General features: G+C 55.2%; 2 protein-coding genes across 4 annotated transcripts in view; one reads left to right on the top strand and one right to left on the bottom strand.

Moving 5' to 3' along the window:
• Positions 1 to 5,644: 5,644 nt before the first annotated feature.
• On the bottom strand, positions 5,645 to 19,334 carry DRAM2 (DNA damage regulated autophagy modulator 2). 3 transcript variants are annotated; one of them, XM_032710445.1, is made up of 9 exons: positions 19,287 to 19,334; positions 16,488 to 16,583; positions 13,770 to 13,923; positions 12,981 to 13,048; positions 12,366 to 12,505; positions 11,313 to 11,490; positions 7,844 to 7,926; positions 6,756 to 6,848; positions 5,645 to 5,928 (listed from the first exon to the last, which is right to left on the bottom strand). In XM_032710445.1, exons 3-9 carry the CDS (start codon positions 13,895 to 13,897, stop codon positions 5,818 to 5,820), a joined length of 801 nt encoding a protein of 266 aa, XP_032566336.1. In that variant the 5' UTR covers positions 13,898 to 13,923; positions 16,488 to 16,583; positions 19,287 to 19,334; the 3' UTR covers positions 5,645 to 5,817. The 3 variants fall into 3 exon arrangements, with proteins under 3 accessions (XP_032566336.1, XP_032566339.1, XP_032566338.1); XM_032710448.1 differs by having other exon boundaries at positions 5,645 to 5,925; XM_032710447.1 differs by lacking the exon at positions 19,287 to 19,334 and adding an exon at positions 17,710 to 17,733.
• Positions 19,310 to 24,174, top strand: part of CEPT1 (choline/ethanolamine phosphotransferase 1) — a 31,193-nt gene continuing 26,328 nt past the window's right edge. The window contains 2 exon segments of the mRNA XM_032710444.1: positions 19,310 to 19,406; positions 21,546 to 21,966. Coding sequence (XP_032566335.1) covers positions 21,628 to 21,966 — 339 coding nt within the window. The 5' untranslated portion in view covers positions 19,310 to 19,406; positions 21,546 to 21,627.

Here is a 24,174-nt window from a genome sequence, read left to right as displayed (position 1 = left end):
GAGTTGAGGTTGAGCTGCTCTGTGAGGGAGAAGTCGTGGGACCAGCAGGTCAGGGCATCCACGGGGTCATTGTGTGTGCAGAGAGAGTTTGGGGGCAGAAATCCATAGTTGGGCACAGGAAAGCAGATTAATTAAACACTTAATGAAGGGCTGGAGAGAGAAGGATGTGGCTGAATTGGACAGTCAAGGGTTGAGGGAGGGACCAGGGGTTGGACTCTGATCCCAACCCAGGATATTCCATAATTCTGTGGCCACCGCAGGTGTGGGACCCACAGTGGTAAATGTGCAAAGCAAAGGGGACAATTCCACGGGATTTGGGGGAAAATGTGGGGTTTTGAGCAGCCAGTGAGGACAATTCCTGTCTGCTGTTCCTGGGACGGGTGGGAGAGGCCCAGGTTTGGCCAAGGCTGTCAGAGATGAGTCAGCAGTTCTGTGGGAGAGGTGAGAATGCTCCCTCTGTGGTTGACCTTGGCCCATCCCAGGCTGCTCCCACGCTCCCCTCCCATGGGATGGGGGGAAGGACAAACCCATGGAGCTGGGGCTTGAGCCAAAGGCACTTTGGAAAAGCCAAATCAGGAACTGGATCCCCGTGCTGTCAGCGGGCAGAGGATTGGCCACTTCCAGGCTCTCCATGTGTGTGATGTTAAATTGGGAAGAGAATCCTGGGATCAAAAATGTCGCTGCCTCCTCCTGCTACCATCGGGCTTTTATTGCTGAGCAGGACCTCGGATGGCCCGGAAATCCCTGGGATCAGGCTGGGAAAACGGTCCTGGCTGTGTCCATCTCAGCTTCGTGTCCATCCCCAACTTCTGGTCCAGTCCCAACTTGTCCATCCCTGACTTCTTGTTCTTTCCCAACTTCTTGTGCATTCCCAACTTCTGGTCCACTCCCAGCTTCTCGTCCATCCCGAGATTCTTGTTCATCCCCAACTTATTGTTCTTTCCCAACTTCTTGTTCATTCCCAACTTTTGTTCATCCCCAACTTCTCATCCATTCCCAGCTTGTCCACCCACCTTCTGGTCCATCCCGAGTCCTGGTCTGTCCCCAGCCCGCTCTGGTGTCACACAGTGGGAGGAGGAGGAATCCTGGATGTCCCGTGGCTGCTCCAAACATGGGGGTGTCACTCCCACATCCCAGACACGGTTTTTGGGATGCTGGAAGGACACCGACTCCATCCCACAGGATGTGAAGAGGTGGGAACCAGGAAGGAGGTGGAAGCAGCCTCGTGTCTGGTGTCTTATGACAAACGTCTTCCCCCTGTTTTCCAAGATCTCCAAAGAAATTTAATGAAGCGAAGATCTCCTTCCCTCTCCTTTCCCTGGAGGATTCCAGCACTGACATTCCACAACATCTGTCTCCCAGAAGCTCTTCTGCCCAACTTGAGGCGTCCATTGGCCCGAGTTGTCCCTAAAATGCTGAAAACTGGGAGAAGAATCCTCACTGTGAGGTTGGGATGGAACGTGACCAGTAGGATTTGGTGGAAAAAAAGTGAATGGTCTGTTTCCAGTCTGATCCTGGAAAACCCCTGGTGCAGATCAGAAGGACAAAGCGAAGCCAAGTGTGAAGAGATAGAGGAGCCTTCTTGGAATGATATCCATGCAATTTGGGAGAGTCACTGAGAGCCAGGAGAAGCCTCTCTGAGGGGGAAAAGTTGTTCCAACAGGAGCAAAGGGCTCCCAAGAGCCAAGGAAAGACCTGGAGGTTGTTGGAGCTGCTCCTCACCTGGACTCATCGTCTGCAGCATGGGTTTGGTTTTCCTGCCCTTGTTCATCCCTGGGCTCCCAGGATCCTTGAGGAGTTTCCAGCAGGAACGGGAGTTCTGGGAATGCTGGCTGTGCCCCCGCAGGGACAGTCCCTGGGGGCAGGAGGTGCTGCAGTTCCACACTGGGACAACTCCAAGTACTGATGAAATCCATGGATTTAGGCCATGAATTAAAACTGTTCCCTTGAGCAAATACTCCGGAAGAATCCGTGGAAAACCTTTTGGGAGTTTCGGGTCCCAAGAGCAGAGGGAGCAGCAGGGGCTGGACAGGACAGGCTGGGGGGCAAAGCTGGGGCTGGGCTGGGCCCAATCACCTGAACTGGGCAGGACTGGCCTGATGTCCCTGCTCAGCTGGGGACAACCCCCCACAGCCCTTCCCAAGGCCTGTCCCAGACATTTGTGCACCCAGAGGATCGTTCAGGTTGGAAAAGACCCTCCAGAGGATCAAATCCCACCGGAAACCTGACACAGGTAAGCCCAGCACTGAACCAGACACAGGCACTGGAAGCACTGGGAGTGGCTTTTGGGGTCTGTGCAGGACACCTGAACAGGAAAACCAGGAAAACCCCCTGGAGGAGGCCCTGGACAGGCAGGAGCCACCAGTGTCATGTCCACAAACCCCCTCAAGAGGGGCTTCACCCACCCAGCACAGAGGGGCGGAATTGACCTGGGAGGTTCTGGGATGTGTCGATGGGGATAAATTCCGTCTCCAGGAGGTGGAGGAGTCAACAAGGAGCAAGGGCTGTGCTGGACCTCGTGTTCACCCCCCAGGAGGGGCTGAGGGCGTGGAACGGTGGAGTTGGAGCTCCTGGGACAGTGAGGACGGCACAGCAAACCCTGCCCTGGGCTCTGGAGAGCAAAGTTTGGCCTCTGCAGGGGTCTGCTGGGCAGAGTCCCCTGGGATAAAGCCCTGCAGGGAAGAGAAGCCCAAGGTTGACACTCGAGTGTCACCTCCAGGCTTGGGAGCGACGCAGCCCAAGGAGGAGGAAGTTGGACAAAAATGCCTGGGAGGGTGAACAAGGGGCTCCTGGACAAACTCCACCAGGAAATGAAGCCTCCAGAGGGTGTAAGGAAGGACAGGCAGCCCAGGAGGAGAACGAGAGCTGGGCTGAGCAGGCAGGGCCAGGTCAGGAGAGGTGGCTGGTGGAGTTGAACCTGGCCTGGGACATCAAGGCAACAGAAAAGCTTCTGTTGGTGACAAGAGGAAGACTGGGGAAGAGGAAGACTTGTCCTTCCTCCAGGAGGAAACAGGAGACCTGGTTCCCCAGGGCCTGGAGGAGGCTGAGGGTCTCCAGGGTTTTGTGCCTCAGCCCTCCCCAGCACCAGTGCAGGACTGCAGAAGGAAGGACCGTCCACAGCAGGAGAATCCCAGAATCCTGGAGGTTGGAAAAGCCCTCCAGGACCATCGAGTCCAACCTGTGACCATCCCCACCTTGTCCCCCAGCCCAGAGCACTGAGTGCCACGTCCAGGCATTCCTTGGACACCTCCAGGGTGGGGACACCAAACCTCCCTGGGCAGCCCCTGCCAAGCTGACCACCCTTTCCAGGAAGAATTCCTCCTGATGTCCCACCTGACCCTCCCTGGCACAGCTGGAGGCTGTTCCCTCTCCTCCTGTCCCTTGTTCCCTGGGAGCAGAACTGACCCCCCCCCCCGCCCCGGCTCCCGCCTCCTGTCAGGGATTCTGGAGGGAGAAGGTCCCCCTTGAGCCTCCTTTTTCCAGCTGAGCCCCCCCAGCTCCTTCAGCTGCTCCTGCTGCTCCAGACCCTTCCCAGCTGGACCCCTTCCCATTCCTGGACTTGAGAAGATCAGAGAGACCATCTAAGGATCCTGAAGGTGCCCAAGTCCGTGGGACCTGCTGAGCTGCTTCCCAGGATCTCAAGGGAGATGGTGGAAGTGCCTCCTCACTCCCCATCACATCTGAGGAGTTGGGGCAGTCTGGGAAGTTCCCACAGATGGGAAAAGGGGAAATTTGGCCCCATTTTTAAAAGAAGGAAGAGCCAGGGCACTCCAGGGCAATGAGTCTCACGGTGGTGCCCAGCAAGGTCACGGAGCAGATCCTTCTGGAAGCTGCACATGGAAGATGAGGAGGTTTGGTGACAGCCAACCTGGCTGCTCTGAGGGCAAATTGTGCCTGAAATGCTCTCGTGGTGTCACCTGGGGGGGACAGTGCTGGAGGTGAGGAGAGAACAATGACACCATTCCTGGGCTGGGGCTCAGCACGTGGCACTGTCCCTGTGACACTGCCCCACGTGACACCACCCCACATGGCTCTGTCCCTCTTGACTCTGTCCCCCTGACACTGTCCCCATGACACTCCTCTCCGAGCTGCAGACACGGATCTGTGGCTGGAGTTCGCTGGGTGAGGACCTGGCTGGATGGGGACACTCAGAGCTGTGCCCGTGGCTCGATGCCACGTGGAGCCCAGGGACCAGCGGCTTCTCAGGGCTCAGTGTGGGACTGGAGCAATTCAACCTTCACTGGGGTCACGGACAGTGATTGAGGCACCTCAGGAGGAGCTGATGGCACTGAGCTCTGGGTGGGGTCACACCACAGGGAAGGGATGGGACATCCAGAGGGACCCGGACAGGCAGGAGAGGTGGGACCGTGCCAACCTCATGAAGTTCAGTGAGATCAAGCACAAGATCCTTCCCTGAGCTGGAGCAGCTCCAGGCACAAATCCAGGCTGGGGATGAAGGGATTGGGAGCAGCCCTGGAGAGAAGGACCTGGGGGTGCGGGAGGACGAGGAGCTCAACGTGAGAAGCTCCATCAGTGGACAAGGGAAGGGCCACAGGTGTCGTTTGTCTGGACTTCCATAAATGTTGACTTCCACAGACCCCAACACCTCCTGTCTGAACTGGAGAGAGGTGGATTCTGTGGTGGATTGTCCCATCCAGAGGGAAGTGGTCACTCAGAGTCCTGAAGGACAGCAGTGACAGCGCTGCCCTTGGGGTCCATCTGGGCCCAGGGGGATCTCACATCGTCCCTGAGGACACAGAGGGGTCGGGGCCCTGGCAGGGCTCAGTGACCCCGAGCTGGGGGTGCAGGGACACCCTGAGGGATGGGGCCACCCTGAGGGACCTGGACCAGCTCCAGGAGTGGCCCCTGGGATCTCAGGAGGTTTCACAAGGGCTGGTGCTGCCCCTGGGTCAGGGCAACCCCCGGGGATCCATCCAGGCTGGGAATGAGCAGCTGGAGCAGCCCGGGGAGAAGGACCTGGGGGGCTGGTGGGGGAGAGGCTGGACATGATCCCATGCCCTGGGCTGATCCCACAGGGATCGTGGGCAGTGGGGAGGGGGGATCCTGCCCCTCTGCCCCCTCAGGTGAGACCCCCCCCCCGCACCAAAAGGACGTGGAGCTGTTGGAGCGAGTCCAGAGGAGGCCACGGAGATGATCCAATGGCTGGAAAACTTGTCCCATGAGGAAAGGCTGAGAGTTGGGATTTTTGGAGAAGAGAAGCTTTGGGATGACCCCATTGTGGCCTCCCAGGGCCTGAGGGGACCAACAAGAACTGTGGAGAGGGGCTGGGGACAACGGATGGAGGGAAGGACACAGGGAGTGGCTTCAAACTGCCAGAGGGCAGGGATGGATGGGATACTGGGAAGGAATTCTTGGCTGGGAAGGTGGGGATGGGCTGGGATGGAATTCCCAGAGAAGCTGTGACTGCTCCACCCCTGGAAGTGTCCAAGGCCAGATTGGAGCCACCTGGGACAGTGGGAGGTGACAGGGGTGGAACCAGTAGGGCTTCCAGGTCCCTCCAAACCCCAACCATTCCATGATCCCGTGAAACTTGGAGCAGGTCCTGGCTCAGCCCCACAGGGGGCAGGGCAGGGGCTGGAGAGAGGGAGGTGGGGGCTGAGGGGGAGTGATGAGGACACAGAGCTCGTTATTCCCTTCATTTAATGCTCACTGAGGCAGAAATGTCAGGACCAGGCCCGGCTCCGGCAGGTCGGGCACAGCTGGGAGGGAACAGGACTCTGGCTTGGGACGGCAGAAATGCTGGGAAGGACCAACTGCTGCTGCTGCTGCAGGAATTCCTGAGTTCTGGGAGCTCCATCAGACACTCCCTGGGAAGAGCAGCCCCTGCTCCTCGGCCCCGGAGCGTGGGGGGGGGACGTGGTGGAGGGTCCGTCCCTGTAGAGTCACCACAGCCCCCAGGGACACCTTCTGGGGGAATTCAGGGAATTCTGGTCAGGCCTCACCCCTGCCCCAGACATTCCCTGCACTGGGAATTCCGGTCAGTGCCTCATCCCACACTGGGAATTCCAGTCAGTGCCTCATCCCACACTGGGAATTCCGGTCAGTGATCCCCCTGCACTGGGAATTCCAGTCAGTGCCTCCCCTAACTGGGAATTCCGGTCAGTCAAAACCAGTTAAAGTCAGTTAAAGCCAGTTAAAACCAGTTGATGCCAGTTGGAACCAGTTGGAACAGTCGAAGTAAATTAAAGCCAGTTAAAATCAGTTAAAGGCATTTGGAGCCAGTTGAAGCCAGTTGAAGTCAGTCAAAACCAGTTAAAACCAGTTAAAGCCTGTTAAAGTCAGTCAAACCCAGTTAAAACCAGTTAAAGCCTGTTAAAGTCAGTCAAACTCAGTTAAAACCAGTTAAAGCCTGTTAAAACCAGCTGAGGCAGTTGAAGCCAGTAAGAGCCAGCTGGAGCCAGCTCAGGCCAGTTAAAACCAGTCCAAGCCAGTTACAACCAGCTGAGGTCAGTTAAACCCAGCCCAGGCCAGTGTGGTGCTGGCTGTGGGAGCAGAGCTGGGATAGAGCTGGGGTTTCCTCCATGGATCCTCCCTGGATCCCACAGGGATCCTCCAGCCCGGCACGGCCCCGCGCTGGCTCAGGGCTGGACTCCGTCACCTCAAAGGTCTCCAGCCCAGAGGATTCCCCAAAATCTGATCTAAGTTGGGCATAATTTGGTCCCACCTTGGACCCAAACCCATCCCTGCTCTCTGCCAGGTGGGGCAGGAGCAGCAGCTCCGTGAATTCCCGTTACCTGGAAGTCCCGGATGTAGGTGAGGAAGAAGCTGAGGAAGGAGAAGGCCAAGGACCACTCGGAGACAGTGCTGACCATGTGCAGGGGGTATCCCTGTGGGGAGAGGGGGAATCGCTGGGAAAAGCTGCTCTGGGAGCTGCTGTGACACAAAATGCCTCGGGACATCCCATATCCCCCTGGAGAACACAATTCCTTAGAGCCTCCAGGAATGAAGAGTGGGAATGGCCAGGAAAACCTGAAGGCTCAATCCAGAGCTGGGCCTGAGCAACAAACCCTCCGGCTCTGGGAACAGGAGGGATTGATTGGAATTTACAGTTGGAGCTCCAACTGGTTTGGGATTGATTTAAAGTCACACTTGGAGCTCCAACTGTTTTGTGGAAGCAGAACTTCAGCGAGTTCTCGCACAGGTTGTCCAGAGAGGTGGTTGTGGAATCTCCATCCCTGGAACTGCCCAAGGCCAGGTTGGAACAACCTGCTCTATGGGAAGCGTGCCTGCCTGTGGAATGAGGGGGGAATTGAGGTGCCTTCCCACCCAAAACCATCCTGGGATTCCAGGATTCTGGAGCCCCTCTGCTCTGGAGCCAGGCTGGGAGAGCTGGGAATGTTCCCCTGGAGAAGAGAAGGCTCCAGGGAGACCTTGGAGCCCCTTCCAGGGCCTAAAGGGGCTCCAGGAGAGCTGGAGAGGGACTGGGGACAAGGGATGGAGGGACAGGACACAGGGAATGGCTTCCCACTGCCAGAGGGCAGGGATGGATGGGATATTGGGAAGGAATTCTTGGCTGGGAGGGTGGGGAAGGGCTGGGATGGAATTCCCAGAGAAGCTGTGGCTGCCCCATCCCTGGAAGTGTCCAGGGCCAGGTTGGAGCAGCCTGGGACAGCGGGAGGTATCCCTGGGATGGTGGGAGGTCTCCCTGCCCAGGGCAGGGCTGGGACTGGATGGGCTTTGAGGTCCCTTTCTACCCACTCCAGCCTGGCATTCCAGGACTCCAGGGAGCTCCTCTCCCCCCCACGCCGCGTTTGGAGCTGCAGGAATGTCCCCCCATTCCCCCAATCCCACTGGATCAGTGTCCCATCCCCCCAGGCCTTACCCTGTCCCGGGGGTCCCAGTGCAGCCTCTGCTCCAGGCCGGATCCGTAGCGGCCGCTGTAGAGGAGCCCCGAGGACACGGACACTGCGGAATGTCAAGGAGGGGGCAGGGACAAGGATGGGCCTCCAGAGCTTTAGGCCTGTCTTTGGAAGGGTCATGGACAAGGATGGGTATCCGGGGGCTTTAGGCCTGGCTTTGGGCTCGGACTGCTCTCTGTGAGGCTCCTCTGGGGGAGGAGCAGCGCTGGGGCCACGGGCCCTTCCCACCCTGGAGCTCATCCCAATCCATCAATTCCTGTCCCATCAAAGGGTCAACTCAGCCCTGCACCCAGCCCCTTGTTCTCTGGGAGCTGCTTTTCCTCATCCCTCCCCAGTCCTCGTGTCCTCATGGAAGCATAGCTCCTTATCCCTGATCCCAGTGTCCTCATGGAAGCACCGGAGCTGTGACCAGCTGGCAGCACTTCCTGAGCACCTGGAATATTTTCAGGGGTGTTTTCCAGGCTCACGGAGCCCAGATCTCTTTCTCCATTGGCTTTTCAGCCTCCCAACCACCTGGAATTCTTGCCTGGTGGGTCCCAGGCTGGAATTCTGTGCCAGCTTTCCTTTCTTAGTCAGGATTTGGAACTCTTGGGATTTCAAACAGCAGCCAAGGGAAAAACCCCCAGTAACTCCTCATTTAATCCCAGACCCAGATCTTTCCAGACTCTAATCCAACTTTTCCAACCCCTTGTCCAGGGAAGGAAGCCAGGGCTCCTGCCTTTGCCAAGGAAATCAGGCTAATTTGGAGCCAATCTGCTTTCCCAGCCCTGAGGTATCAAACCCCATCTATGGTCAATGAGATCAAACCTCCAGAGCCTCCTGATGGGGAAGGACTTGTTTGGGTGGGGCTTCCCAGCACAAACTGGGAATGCAGACTTCCAAAGCTCTCTGAAAGTGGCTGTGAGTGGTTTGGAGCTCTGGATGCTCTGAGTGCAGGAATTCCCCAATTCCCTGGGAATTCAGATGCTCTGGGAGCTCCTGGTCACTGATGGGGTGGGAGGAATTGGATCATTTTCCAGATGCCAGTGTCCAGCTGGAGCATCCCATCCCAGGCCTGGCTCGGGGCACAGCTGGGACCAGTCCCAGTCTGGGAGCACTGGGAGCATGGGAGGTGCTGATGTTCAGGCGAGAACCAAATGGATCTCTCCAGAGGACTCTCCCTCCAGCGTCCTGCCCTCGCTTCTGCCTTGTTTGCTTTCAAAGGCAGCACCCTGGAATATTCATTTTTAGTATTTCCTAATTTATATCATCTTCATTCCTTAAATGCTCCTTTTGTTGTTGTTTCCTGGAAGGTGGTTCTTTAAATGTTGTTTAAATGTTCTCTGAGAAGATACAGTGGCTTCCACTGTCCAGCAAATATCAGTTATTCCATTTAAACCAGGATTAATCCAAAGGAAAAGCTGGTCAGAGGAGGCAGCTCCCTAAAAATGGAACCTTTTGGGCTGGGAGCTCTGGATGCTGAGCTGAGTGCAGGAATTCCCTGATTCCCCGGGAATTCAGCTGCTCTGGGAGCTCCTGGTTCCTGATGGAGTGGGAGGAATTTGATCCCGGTGACACAAACCCCTCTGGTTCCCCCTCTCCTCGTTAGTGGGGCACTAATGACCTTCTGGGGAGGAGAACCTGGAGAACCAGGGAATTGCTGAGGCTGGAAAAGCCCTCTGGGATTGAGTCCAACTGTTCTCCAGGTCCCCACTGACCCCCCAAGTGCCACATCCCCACAGTTTTTGGACACCTCCAGGGATGGGGCTTCCAAACCTCCCTGGGCAGCCCCTTCCGGAGCTGTACAACCCTTTCCAGGTAGGAATTTTCCCCAATATCCAACCTGCCCCTCCCCTGGCACAGCTGGAGGCCGTTTTCCTTTGTCCTGTCCCTCATTCCCTGGATCCCCCTCCTGTCAGGGTGTTCATTTAGAAAATTACTCTAATTTCTCTCTTAGAAAATTATCCTAATTTCCCTTTTTCCCCCATCCCGACTCACATTATCCCACATCCCTATTTCTCCAGCTTCCTCATCATCATGGTCACACCACAGGGTTTCAGGAAACCTCTCCAGGCTTGAGGCCTGTGGGGTTTTGGGATGTGGGATTGGAGCTGAATCCTCCCTTTCAGTTCCCCCTGCTTGGCTCCTCAGGGCTCAGAGCCCCAAATCCCGTTTGCAGGGATCCCTCCAAAGATTCCTGACAGGGACAAGGAATCTCCAGGTTTCCTGGATGATTTCCCCGCTGTCTCCCAGCCCCCTCAGCAGGGAGGGACTCCTGCCGTCTCCAACCTGTTCCTCACTATCCCAGCGTGATTCCCAGAGCTCAGGGAGCTGCTCCATCCCCAGAAAATGGGGAATGTGGGTCAGTGCTGGTGTTGGCTGCCAGCCTGGAAATAAGTGGGATTGCTGGGCATTAAATCAGTGGCCTGGATCCAGGGAAGTGTTTAAGGAAAGGCTTTGCAGTCCTGCCTTTGGAATGTGGATTCCAGAGGTTTGGAGTGCTCCTGTTTGACACAGAGCTGAGTCTTCAATTCCAAACACAACATTTGGGGCCATCAAGGTGGTTCTCTTTCCTGACTCTCCAGTGATTCTGGAGAGGGAAAAGGCCTCTTTTGGCACACATGGACAACAGGGAATGGCTTCCCACTGCCAGAGGGCAGGGAGAGATGGGATATTGGGAAGGAATCCTTCCTGCTACGATGTAGAGGCCCTGGACTGGATTTCCCAGAGGATGGCCCCATCCCTGGGAGTGTCCAAGGCCAGGCTGGAGCAGCCTGGGATGGTGGGAGGTGTCCCAGCCCAGGGCAGGGGTGGGATGGGATTTAAAGTCCCTCCAACCCAAACCATTCCAGGATTCCCTGTTTCCCTGAACCCCAGAGCTGTTCCAGTCCTCAGGGTCCAAGGCTGAGGGTGGTGATGGATTCCAGAGCTGAGGGAATGCTGGAGGGAATGTCGGGCACAAACCTCTTGTGTCTGGACTGCAGGATGGGCCGGGGGGAGGATCAGAGGCCAAAATCCCTTTGGACTCGCCCTTGGAATGTGCACTTCCCTTCCCAACTTACTCAGACCCGCTGGTGATAAATCCTGATTTTTCCTATTTCCAGTCTCTGGGAAAAGGGAGGACAAAGGCTGGGGGCCGTTCCTCTTCCCTTGATTTTAGTGGGGGGATATTAAAAGTACTCCATTTTCCCGTATTCCCAGTTGGAATATGGAACACAGCACAGGCTGAGCATTCCAGGTTGGAATAACGAACACAGCACAGCACAGGCTGTGTATTCCAGGTTGGAATACAGAATCCAGCATGCTCCAAGCTGCACATTCCCAGCTGGAATACAGAATCCAGCATGCTCACATTCCAAGGTGCACATTCCTTCCAGCCGGGGTTACATTAAGCTGGATCTCAAGCCCGTGGATTCTCCCGTGTCCCAGTGGCACATTCCCAGGAAAGGATACTGCTCCCGATGCTGCAGGAGCTCCAGAGGAGCACGGCCAGGCGGGCCCAGAAGATCCCCTTGCCGTGGAATTCCGGCTGCATGTGGAAGGACAGGATGGTCTGGAACAGCATGTAAAGGGCTCCCACTCCGAAGGTCAGGCAGGCCCCCAGCACGTGGATGTAGTACAGGACACATTTCTGGGAAAAGGAAGCACATCCTGCTTTTCTTGGAACCCCCCCGGAACCATTTTCCTCTGGAAAACTTTGGAAGTTCCCCCCCTTGGGTTGTTCTCCCTTCCCAGCCAAAGCAGGGCTGGATTGTGCAAGTGCTTGGGAGATTTGCCTTGGAATTGGGATATTTGCCTTGGAATTGGAGTTTCCAGCCCTTGGAATTGGAGTTTCCAGCCCTTGGAATCGCTGCTTTTGGGAAGCTCTTGTGGTGAAATTCCAGGTGAGAGCTGTGCCTTAAACACAGGGATTTGTGGGAGTTGCTGGCATTAATAACGGACAGAAATGCAGGAATTGGGGCAGGGAATTCCTGCCGGGAACGGGAGACACAACAGCATTGCTATCCCTGGAATCCAGGAAAAATCATGGAAAACAGGAGAAACACCTCAGAATTCCAGGACCCAAAATGAGAGGAAAAGAACACGGTTCAGCATTTCCCCAAAGGACTCTGAACAAGGACTGTGTGGAATTCTCCTGGAATCCTCGAAGGGAACGAGGCTGAATACGCAGCAACACTTAAAAACACTCCAGGAGAACTGGGAATTCCAACCCTCTGGAAGGAGATCCGAGTGTCCCTCCTGCAAAGCCTGGGGGGCTTTGGAAGGGGCTGCTCATGAGTCCCAAAGGAAAGAAGGAGTGACTAAAAAAAAATCCAGTTTTTTTAACAGTTTCCAGGTGGGAATATGACCCAAAAAGCCCCAGTTTACTCTCAAAGGAAATAAGGAATAACTAAAAGAAAATGATAATTTTTTTAACAGTTTCCAGGTGGGAATTGGACCCAAATCCCCCAATTTTCCATGAAAACTTTCCCCGGGATTTCAGAAGAAGGCAAGGAAAGCCCAAACCTGGAAGTTTGCGATGATGCAGAGGCCAAAGCAGCTCATCCAGCCCAAGGTGAGGCCAATCCTGTTGAGCCTGAGGATCCTGGAATTCCCTGGGATCAGGGCACACACCTGTTTGTACCGGACGTACATCGTGGCCACTCCTGCAGGGACAACAGTGACATTCCCAGGGTCCTTTTCCCACTGGGAAGGTGCTGAGTGACACAAGGAATTCCTTAAAATCCAGGGACTTTTTTCTGGATCACAGGAATGGGAAAGCTGAGGGGCTGGGAGTGCAAACTGGGACGATACAGAGCAAAGAATTTCAAGATATGGATTTTCCTGAGATCTTCTTCATTTACAACCCCCCCCCCCCCCGTTGGTTTTTCCCTCTTTCCAGGTAAATAACTGCCTGGAATTCTCATTTTTGTTGCTTTTATTCATCTCATTGGGTTTTTAAAGCCTTTCCTGCCCTTCTGGAAGATGCAATTCCCATGCTGGATTCCCAGATAACCCCCCTGGCCCATCCTTTCCTCTCCACAGAGATTTATTGCCCAAGGTTTGAGTTTTGCCTGGGATTTCTGGGCCCATCCATGACCTGAGGGGGAAAGGAAATTGTTTGGAGCTTTTCCCACTCACCCAGGAAGGTGGAAACATTCAACATGATCCCAAACAAGCATCTTTCCGGTGGAATCGTCCCTGTGTCGCTGGAGAAGAGAAATTCCAGGGACGGAGCAGCCACAGCTTCTCTGGGAATTCCATCCCAGCCCCTCCCAGCCAGGAATTCCTTCCCAGTATCCCATCCATCCCTGCCCTCTGGCAGTGGGAAGCCATTCCCTGTGTCCTGTCCCTCCATCCCTTGTCCCCAGTCCCTCTCCAGCTCTCCTGGAGCCCCTTTAGGCCCTGGAAGGGGCTCCGAGGTCTCCCTGGAGCCTTCTCTTCTCCAGGGGAACATTCCCAGCTCTCCCAGCCTGGCTCCAGAGCAGAGGGGCTCCAGAATCCTGGAATCCCAGGATAGTTTGGGTTGGAGGGACCTTAAATCCCACCCAGTTCCACCCCTGCCCTGGGCAGGGACACCTCCCATTATCCCAGGCTGCTCCAGCCTGGCCTTGGACACTCGCAGGGATGGGGCATCCTCTGGGAACTCCATCCCAGCCCCTCCCCACCCTGCCAGGGAGGAATTCCTTCCCAGTATCCCATCCCACCCTCTCCCAGTCTGACACAACCTCCAACTCTCTCTAACAACCCCAACCAGGAACCACAACCTGGAGCTGTTGGGACAAACCCTTGGAGTCTGGGAGCTGGGAGGAATTCCCAGGGCTGGGACAGGGACACATCCCTGACCTGATGTAGGGACACATCCCTGACCTGATGTAGGGCACAGGGACAATCCCTGACCTGATGTAGGGCACAGGGACAATCCCTGACCTGATGTAGGGCACCAGCGGGTCCACGTGGCGCAGCACCGTGGCAGTGATGTAGGAGAACACGAAGGACGCCGCCGACCACAGCACCAGGGCCACGGGCAGGAAGGACAGGCCCTGGAACCACCACATGGCACACCGGGGACAGCACACGGGGTCTGGGGAGGGGGGAGAGGGGGGTCAGAGTCCTCAGAGGGTTGGGGAGAGTTCTTGAAGGTTTTGTGAGAGTCCTCAAAGGTTTGGTGAGAGTTCTGAAAGGCTTGGTGAGAGTTCTCAAAGGCTTGGTGAGAGTTCTCAAAGGTTTAGTGAGAATTCTTGAAGGTTTAGTGAGTTTTTTCAGAGGTCTACTAAGAGTTCTCCAAGGTTTACTGAGAGTTCCCAAGGGTTTACAAACAGTTCTCAAAGGTTTAGTGAGAGTTCTTGAAGGTTTAGTGAGATTTTTCAAAGGTTTACTGAGGTTCTCAAGGGTTTACTGAGAGTTATCAAATGTTTTCTGAGATTCTTCAAGGTTTTCTGAGAGTTCTGGAAGGTTTTCTGAGAGTTCTCAAACCTTTATTGAGATTCTCAAACCTTTATTGAGATTTCTCAAACTTTTACTGAGATTCCCAAAGGTTTTTGAGATTCCCAAAGGCTTACGAAGATTTCTCCAAGTTTAATAAGAATTCTCAAAGGTTTTCTGAGATCCTCAAAGGTTTAATAGGATTTCTCAAGGGTGTACTGAGAGTTCCCAAAGTTTTACTGAGATTCTCCAAGGGTTTCTAGGATTTCTCAGGTGTTTCCTAAGATTTTTCAGGGGTTTCCCAGGATTTCTCAGGGGTTTCCCAGGATTTCTCAGGGGTTTCCCGGGATTTCTCAGGGGTTTCCCGAGATTTCTCAAGGGTTTCCAGGATTTCTCAAGGGTTTCCAGGATTTCTTGGGGTTTTTCTAAGATTTTTCAGGATTTTCCCAGGATTTCTCAGGGCTATCCTAAGATTTCTCAGGGGTTTCCAGGATTTCTCAGGCATTTCCCAGGATTTCTCAGGGGTTTCACCCTCCTCAAGGCAGATGCTCCTCATCCAGCAGTTGGATGTTTCTCTCCCCCCTCTCCTGCCAACCCCAAGTGAACATTTGTCTTCCCAGCATAGAAATAACAATAAATAACCCAAATTACCTCAGCAATGGTAATTGAACCCCTCAGAGGATCATTAACAACCTGCAGAGTCACTTTCCAGCCCAGCTGGGGTTTGGTGCTGCCAGAACAGAGGCAGGGGGTCACTGGGGATAAATGAGCCCATTTGTCTCTTCCTTGTGCTGTGACAGCCCCGGGGAGGTGACAGAGGACGTGTCACACTGGGGCTGAGGGAGGCTCCATCAGCAGCCACAGCTCTCAGCAAGCCTCTGAAAAATCTCAATAAACCTTTGAGAACCTCAGTAAACCCTTGAGAATCTCAGTAAACCTCTGGGAAATCTGAATAAACCTTTGAGAACCTCAGTAAACCTCTGAAAAATCTCAATAAACCTTTGAGAATCCCAGTAAACCTCTGAAAAATCTCACTAGACCTTCAAGAACTCGTAGTAAACCTTTGAGAACTCTTAGTAAACCCTTGAGAATTCCCACTAAACCTTTGAAAAATCTCAGTAACCCTTTAAGAACTCTCAGTAAACCTTTGAGAACTCTTCAGTAAACACTTGAGAAATCCTATTAAACCTTTGAAAAATCTCACTAACCCTTCAAGAACTCGTAGTAAACCTTTGAGAATTTCAGTAAACCTTTGAAAACTCTCAGTAAACCTTTGAGAATGTCAGTAAACCTTTGAGAACTCATAATAAACCTTTCAGAACTCTTAATAACCTTTGAGAATGTCAGGCAGACATGGAGGCAATGACCAAAGATTCCTTCGATCCCTGCCCTCCTTCAGTCCCTGCCAGGCTGCAGGACTCGACATCTGCTCCAGAATCCTGGAATGGTTTGGGTGGGAAGGGACCTCAAATCCCATCTCATCCCACCCTGCCCCGAGCAGGGACACCTCCCACCATCCCAGGCTGCTCCAGCCTGGCCTTGGGCACTTCCAAGGATGGAGTAGCCACAGCTTCTCTGGGAATTCCATCTCAGCCCCGCACCACTCTCACAACCAGGAATTCCTTCCCAATATCCCATCCATCCCTGTCCTCTGGCAGTGGGAAGCCATTCCCCGTGTCCTGTCCCTCCATCCCTTGTCCCCAGTCCCTCTCCAGCTCTCCTGGAGCCCCTTTAGGCCCTGGAAGGGGCTCCGAGGTCTCCCTGGAGCCTTCTCTTCTCCAGAGGATCATTCCCAGCTCTCCCAGCCTGGCTCCAGAGCAGAGGGGCTCCAGAATCCTGGAATCCCAGGCTGGTTTCGGTGGGAAGGCACCTCCAAGCCCACCTCATTCCATGGGCAGGGACACTCCCATCAGCCCAGGCTGCTCTTGCCTGATTTCTTCCCCATTTTCCAGCTGAAATGGAAGGTTGCCCTCTGGTGTTCACTCAGTGCAGTAAAACAGCAAGGAATGCAACTTCCCAATCCCACCTTTTGTAATAAACTGGGAATTGGGAAGAGAAATGCAGGTTTTACCCATTTTGTTACACATCTTATATTCCTGGGCATGTCGTTCTCACCTCCCATCTGATGCCTAAATCACACTCCTCCTTTCACATTTAAATGTTCCCAGTGCCTTCATTTGATTTCTGAGCTCCCAGGTTTCAAACCAACCCCTTCCCACGTAACTGAGGACAAGGACACCCGGGGAAACACCGCTCAAGGGGAATCCAAGGTCATCTTGGTGCTGGAGCTCCACCTTTTCGCTTCATTTTCCTGAATCTCTGAGACATAAAGCAGAATAATCCAGGTGTGAGGTGTTTTTAGCTCTTACTCACCTGATTTACTCTTGTGAGCACCTCCTACAGTCACTGCTGTGGCCTGGACATGGCACTGGAGGGTTGGATTAACACAGGATGGTTTTCCCGTGTTCCAAGTGGTGTAAGGAGGAGGCTGTTGGGTGCTGCGGTGCTGGAAATGCAGATTTTGATTTACAGGAGGTGGAAATGCAGACATTTGGATTTACAGGAGGTGGAAATGCAGACGTTTGGATTTACAGGAGGTGGAAATGCAGACATTTGGGTTTACAGGAGGTGGAAATGCAGACATTCTGATTTACAGGAGTTGCTGCACGAAGATTGGACTGGGAGTGAGGAGCTTCCCAGACAAACCAACTGGATGCAGCCATTTGGGTGGATCAGGAGCAGTGCCTGGGATGGTGTTCCCAGCACAGGAGCAGCACAAAGCCGGAGCAGCCCCTCTGGGAACAGGCACCCCACAGTGCTGCTGGTGCTGGAGCAACCTGGACTTCATGGAATCATGGAATCCTTGAGGCTGGAAAAGCCTTCTGAGGTCACGAGTTGGCCCAGCACTGCCGTGGTCACCACTGATCCATGTTCCCAGGGGCCACATCCACAGGTTTTCTGAACCCTTCCAGAGATGGATGGGGACTCCACCCTGCCCTGGGCAGCCCTTTCCATGGAGACATTTTCCCAATATCTGACCTGAATCTCCCCTGGTGCAACCTGAGGCCATTTCCTCTCTTGCTGTCCCTGTTTTCAGCAGGAGAAGGAAAACCCCTCAACCTCCCTGTTTTGTCACAAGCTCCTTCACCAACAGATTCCACACCAACAGTGACCAGCCTCGATTTTCCACAGAACTGTGACGTTTCCCAAATGTTTATCCTGCTCTCCAGGCACCTTGGTGTCCTAAGGGGTTGTTAAGTTCCAGGTTGGGTGTCACAGATCATTCTCATCATTCCAGTGAAGGAAGTGTTTGGAAAGTAAAGGCATTTGAACCCTCTCAGAGGTGTCTCCCCCCCCAATCCAGGAGCAGCCACATCCTGGGATAGAGACTCCAAATGGAAATGGAAGGTGAGTGAGGCCATTGAGGGCAGGAGGTTCGTGTTACCTGGAATGACGAGGCTGAAAGGACGGTGGAATTATGTGGGAAAAGGGAAATTCCTGAATTGTCCACCTGCCTCTTCCCTGCTCCCTCAGGGGACAGGGAAGGACAAAGCCCCACCGAAGGACACTCCCTTCTCTCTCCAGCACAATATTCCAGCAGCAGGGATGAGGGAGGAAGGCCAGAGCAGTGTGTCAGTGCTCTCCTGAGCCAGCACAATCCAGAGCACTCCGAGCACAGGGTCCTGTCAGGTCACCCTGATAAGCAGCAGGGGAAGGCCACTGTCCCCAAACCCAGCAGGAAATGTCACCTCTGCTGTCCCCACCCCAGGGCAGTGACGGGGCTCACTCCGAGCAGCCAGGAAAGCTCTAGGATACGAGGGAGAGGCAGCTTCCAGGGGGTCTCCAGCCTGGAGCCAAGCCAGGCAGTGCCAGGCACAGGACACGGTGACACAGGGGTGTCCCCAGCCCTGCTGGCACTCCTGGCACTCCGGGTGATCCTGGAGCTCCGTGCCAGGGATGAGCCCATGGGAGCTGCCAGTGCCACCTGCCCCAGAGAGCAGCTGGAAACACCCCCAGGGAGAGATTCCCAGGGGACAGCTGGGAATGGGGGCACTGCGAGGGCACAGGGGGAATGGGGCTGGGACAGAGAGAGGGACAAGGGACCAGGATGGAGGGAAGGGCCAGGAGAGGGTAAAGGGGGAGGAGGGGGAGGGCAGAGAGTGAAGGGGCAGAGGTGGGTCCCCAGGGCACAGAGGGGACTGGGAGCAATGGTGGGGATGTGAGGGTGGGGGAGGAGGTCACTGGGGCAGCCAGACAGCTATGGGGGGCACTGGGGACATGGTGAGGGACACTGGGGCAGCAATGGGGGCACTGGGGTGTGGTGGGGGGACACTGGGGCAGCAATGGGGGCACCAGGGCTGATAAGGGGGCACGAGGGATTTGTCAGGGGAGGGAGGGGGGACACTTGAGGTTCCTGGGGGTCCCGAGGGTCTCTGGGGATGGGGGCACCAGGGAGGGGTACAGAGGAGGAGCAGAGTGGGAGTGACACTGAGGGGGAGTGACAGATGGGGGACACCAGGGTCACTGAGGGGTGACAGGAAGGTCGTGGGGTCTCTGAGGGGTTGACAAGGAGGCCAGGAAGGTTCTGAGCGGTGACAGCAGTTTGGGGGCTCCCTGAGGGGGTGCCAGGGTATTCCTGAGGGGTGACAGGATGTCCCTGAGGGGTTCACAGAGTGTCCCTGAGTGGGTGTCAGGGTGTCTCTGAGGGGGTTTGACAAGGGGTCCCTGAGGAGGTGAGAGAGCATCTCTGAGGGGTGACAGAATGTCCCCGAGGGGTGACAGGGTGTCCCTGAGGGGTGTCAGAGGGTCCCTGAGGGGGTGTCAGGGGTCCCTGACGGGTGTCAGGGGGTCCCTGAGGGGTTCACATGGTGTCCCTGAGGGGTGTCAGGGGGTCCCTGAGGGGTTCACAGGGTGTCCCTGAGGGGTCACACGGAGATCGGGGGTCTCTGAGGGGGGTCTCTGAGGGGTGCTGGGCTGGGTGCCCGCGGTGCGGGTGGTCCCGGTGCCCCCCGCGCCCTTTACCTCAGCCGCTCCCGCGCCGAGCCCGCCCCGGCCCCGCCTCCGGCCCCGCCGCCGCCGCTTTTCCGGCCGTCGCAAAACGGGGCGTAAAAACCAAGCGCCGCCCGGTGCGGGGACACGGAGGTAATGGGGGGACAGGGAGGGGCTGCGGCCGGGCCGGGACCTCCTGGCCCCCTCGGGGACCGCCCCGGCCCCGGGCCGAGCTCTGGGGGAGCGCCCCGGTGAAGGGGGGTCGGGGCTGTGCCCGCGCCGGGCCGGGGCTGCGGGCCGGGGCTGTTCCGGGGCCCCCCGAGACCGCCCGGCCCTGCCCGGGGCTCTAGGGGGGGCCGGGGCTGTGCCCGCGCCGGACCGGGGTCGGTGGGGCGAAGCGCTGAGGGGACCCCGAACCCCCCTTTCCCTCCCCTTCATCCCCTCCCGTCTCCCTGCCCTGCCCCGTGGGAGCCCCGGCCGGGGTTTGTTGTGGGGGACGAGGCTCCCCGGGTTGTTTTCCCCTCAGAACGCCCCGGGTTCTGTGCGCGGGGGCCTCGTTTTCCGTGCTCTGTCCCCGCAGGGCCCCCGCGCCGGCCGGGTTTGGTCTCGGGGTGATGAAAGAGGGGCAGTTTTGCTCCTTGCCGAGCTCGTCCCCAGTCCAGGCCCTGCTTTCTCCTCTCCCCTCCCACTGAGGTGCCTTTTCACTGCTGGAATTTGCCTTGATGAGGGTGTGGAGAGGCAGTGTCAGCTCCTGTTCTCAGACAAGTGCTGACCTTTGATTTCCACAGCTTGTTTTCCCTACCTGTGTGTGGAGTTAGAGCACCCTGCCCTCTTCCTACGCTTCAGCCACGTTTTCTTCTCCCCCCCCATTGTCTCCTATTGATAAACAGCAAACTCTTATTTTTAGTTTCCTTTCTCTACTCTTCTTCCTATGGAGAGTTACACGTTTCATTCAAGGGAGATGGAACATTGTGAGGGTTTTTGTTTGTGCTGGAAAAGCTCTTCCTGACCCTGTACTTTCTTTTCTTCCTGGAAAAAAAATCTGGATAAGAGAAACGTGTGAAATGGTTTTGACCCACTAAAGCTCTCCAGCTCCTGCATGTTTCGTGAAAACTGGACAAGACGTTGAGCTTTCACCTCAACTGGGTTAAATCTGGAGAGGAGAAAAGCCACAGAAAAACAGAAATAAGGAACATAAATCTGAAAAAAAAAAAAGGTCATCAGTGTTTTTAGGTGGCTGTTCAGCATCACCGAGGAGACAGAGCTGCTCCAAGCCAATTTAACTTCAGACTTGGCGGTGTTTGGATACCTTTGGGTAAACTTGGAGCCATCAGTTGATAACCTGAGTGGTGTGAGAGGTGTGAGGGACTGGCAGTGCCACAAGTCACTGCTCTGGGGTGAGTTTCTGGAAGTGCCAGCTCACATCTGAAGTGCTCAGGGGGCCCTGGCGACTCACCAAGGTCCACCCAGAGACATGAGGGTGCTGCTGCACTGTGGGCTCCAGCACTTCTCCTGTGAATTATTGCATTATATGGTTTAGTCCAACCTTTCGTAATGGAAAGTTGGTGATAGTAGAAATTATAGATGTATTTATATGTATAAATACCAATTTTGGCTGGTGGCTGCAGAGTATTTGCCCCAGCAGTCAGTGAGGAAAGTAAAGGTGCAGCTTAGCATTTTACAGCTAATTTTATACACTCATTTCTCACATTTCCCTCAGCAACTCTCAAAAAACCTTTGTTTTTTAAGGGAGGAACCCTATAAAATCATCCTGGTTTGCTGGTGGCTCCTCAGAGCAGCACCTGCAAACTTCTGATACCTTAAAATCTCGTTTGGGTGCTCAAGTGTCACACGCAGAATACGCTGAGTTGGAAGAGACCCACGAGGGTCAGGGAGTGCAGCTCTTAGCCCTGCACGGGCCCATCCCCAAAAGCCACACCGTGGGCCTGAGGTGATCACCTGGAGCTCTGTGAGCCCTGGTGCTGTGCCCACTGCCCTGGGGTGACCCTGGGGGTGACCCTGAGCTCTCTGAGCCCCGGTTGTGCCCATTGCCTGGGGGTGACCCTGAGCTCTGTGAGCCCTGGTGCTGTGCCCACTGCCCGGGTGACCCTGAGCTCTGTGAGCCCCGGTGCTGTGCCCACTGCCTGGGGGTGACCCTGAGCTCTGTGAGCCCCGGTGCTGTGCCCACTGCCCGGGGGTGACCCTGGGCATGGCTCGGTGCCTGGCTGCCCTCTGAGGGGGAAGGACGTTTTCTCTTAACGAGTCTCTCCCAACCCTTCCTTTCTCTTGCAGGATCTTATGGTTCTCCAGCACAGCTCCTGCCTGCCAAACCTCACCTCCTAGGCCAGCCTACCGAATTGATGAGATACGACCCATGAGCGGGCAACCGCAGGCAGCAGGAGGAGATGTGGGGAGGCCCAGGCCGAGGCCCCCGGGCTGTGGGCACGGCCCCGGGGCTGGGTGTGTGCTCAGCAAGCTGGTGCAGCTGCCCACGCCCCCCCTGAGCAAGCACCAGCTCAAACGGCTCGAGGAGCACAAGTACCAGAGCGCAGGCAGGTCCCTGCTGGAGCCCCTCATGCAGGGCTACTGGGAATGGCTGGTGGGCAGGGTGCCCGCCTGGATCGCCCCCAACCTCATCACCATCGTCGGACTGTGCATTAACATCCTCACCACCCTGCTGCTGGTGTGGTACTGCCCCACAGCCACAGAGCAGGTGAGCTGGGCACCTTGGAGCCCTTTGGGGTGCTGGGGGCACCTCCTGGCAAGGGCACTGGGCTTGGGGGGGTTCTTGCTCTCTTGGCACTGGTTCTGGGTGGTTTCCTGCTCTCTTGGCACTGGTTCTGGGTGGTTCCTGCTTTCTCGCTGGGCCAGCCCACAGTTTTTGTACTTTTAACCTGTTGTCTGTAAATCTTGGTGCCCCCCTGGGGTGGGTTTTGAGGTGAGACAGCAGCTCCTCAGGCCACAGCTGTGTGAGCAGGGTCTGACAGAACCAGCTCTTTGAGGATTAAAAATCCAGGCTTCTGTTCTACCCCTCATTGCACCAGAGCAGATTGACTGGAATGTTCTGTCCTGGTGCTGAAATCTTTCCAATGACACCTGGCTCTGATTTTTTCCTGGTTTTGGGTCCCACTTTGATCCTGTACCAAAGGTCTGAGTGCTTTTGGCTCCCTTGGAACTTCCCAGGGCCCTGATAACCCAAGATTCTGGGGCTGGGTTTTGGGGTGGGACAGCAGCTCCTCAGGCCCACACACCCCTGTGGAGCAGGTCTGACAGAACCAGCTATTGGAGGAAGAGGATTAAAAATCCAGATGCTGCTTTGATAGTGCAGATTCTCTTGAGAAACTCGTGTTCCTGCTCCAGAATTTCAGCCTTTGGAGCAGTTTTCAATGTGTATTGGAGGAAGGAAATGAAAAATCCAGGGTTCTGTTCTAACCCCCCCATTCCACCAAAGCAGATTGACTGGAACTGTTCTGTCCTGATACTGAAATCTTTTAAACCTTTCACAGCCAGAAACGGAAATTTGCCCTCAGTTTTGGGATTTGGAGACAATTCTGCAACAGCCCCACCCAAGAGTCTGACAGTGGTATTTACAGTTTATCATCCTGGATTTGTAGGTACCCAGATGCTGCTGAACCAGCACAAAGATGGGCCTCTTGTCCAAGGCAGCTTTTATTGGCAGGACACTGCTTTGAGAGTGCAGATTCTCATGAGAAATTTGTGTTTCTGCTCCAAAATTTCAGAGTTTGGAGCAGTTTTCAGTGTGTGTTGGAGGAAAAAAAAAATCCAGATTTCTGTTCTGCCCCTGACTACACTAAAGCAGATTGACTGGAACTGTTCTGTCCTGGTGCTGAAATTTTTGTGATAGGACACCTGGCTCAGAGCTCAGCTCAGGCTCTGGGGCAGTTTGGGGACACAGGGTTGTGTTCCTGGGCCGTGTCCCCCCTGTGAGAGGCTGGATAAAAGTCAGGAGGTTTATCTTGTTCTCAATGCACCACAAGCTCCTGCCCTGCCCTCAGGAGAACTGTCTGAACCTGCTTTCAGGGCCCCAAGAGTCTTCAGGAGCCATTTCCAAGTTCCTCATTTCAAAGGGTTTTTTTTCTCTTGCACCGAAAACTTTCTGGGAAAGTTTTGGGGTTTTTTTTCCACTTGAACGTGGAAACCTTAAAAGCTGCCCTGGGAAAGGGGGTGTGTCCACACCAGAAAGCTGGAAATGCCTCAGGATTTCCAGCTGGATCTGAGCTCCCTCCTGTCCCGAGCTGAGGTTGGGAATAGAGCAGCACAGTTTGTTCCCAGCCAGGCTCCAAACCCCACTTAGGTTGGCACATCCCTGCTCCCTGTGTGATACAGGAAAGGGGTGTTTGCCTGTCCTAGAAATCTTTTGAAACAGATAATTTCACAACAACTCATGGAATTTGGCAGGTGGAAGATAAACAGTTGGAGCAGGGAGCACTTGGAGCAGCTCCTCCTGCAGGCCTGGGGCTCTGTGGGGTGGGCTGGCTTTAACTGGGGGTTATTTGGGGGCTCAGGCTCTGAAATCTGGTTTGACAGAGGCACTTCAGCTGTCCCAGGACATCTGGGGCACTGAGCCAGAGCAAGAGTGAATGAATGTAGAGGTTTGGGTTGTTTGGTATTGTTTTGATTGGTGATGAACCTCCAGAAGCACAAACTGAGCTGCACTGAGAGCACCAGGAGCTCGAGTGAGCTGTGTCAGAGCACCAGGAACTCAAGAGTGAGCTGTGTCAGAGCACAGCTCTGGGGTGCTCTGGGGAGGTGACTGAGGTTTCCTCTCCCTTGGATCAGGATGACCTGCTGAGGCAGCTCCTGCTCCACTTTGCCCATGGCAACCGCAGCCCCGGTGCTGGAGGTGCCTTTGAAGTGTCAGGAGCTGCCTGGGAGAAAATGGGCCTTTGAAACTCCACAA

Source organism: Chiroxiphia lanceolata, chromosome 25, assembly GCF_009829145.1.
Source record: "Chiroxiphia lanceolata isolate bChiLan1 chromosome 25, bChiLan1.pri, whole genome shotgun sequence".
In the NCBI taxonomy this organism is placed as follows: domain Eukaryota; kingdom Metazoa; phylum Chordata; class Aves; order Passeriformes; family Pipridae; genus Chiroxiphia; species Chiroxiphia lanceolata.
Note: the sequence above shows the minus strand (reverse complement) of the source record. Positions and strands in the feature narration are given on the sequence as shown.

Excerpts from the sequence above, each read along its gene's own strand:
- DRAM2 (XM_032710445.1), bottom strand. The coding sequence starts at position 13,897 with ATGTGGTGGTTCCAGGGCCTGTCCTTCCTGCCCGTGGCCCTGGTGCTG. Across the intron at positions 6,849-7,843 it reads ACTGGGACCCCCGGGACAGG|GGATACCCCCTGCACATGGT; the intron begins GTAAGGCCTGGG and ends CTCTCCCCACAG. Across the intron at positions 5,929-6,755 it reads CCTACATCCGGGACTTCCAG|AAGGTGTCCCTGGGGGCTGT; the intron begins GTAACGGGAATT and ends GAATTCCCCCAG.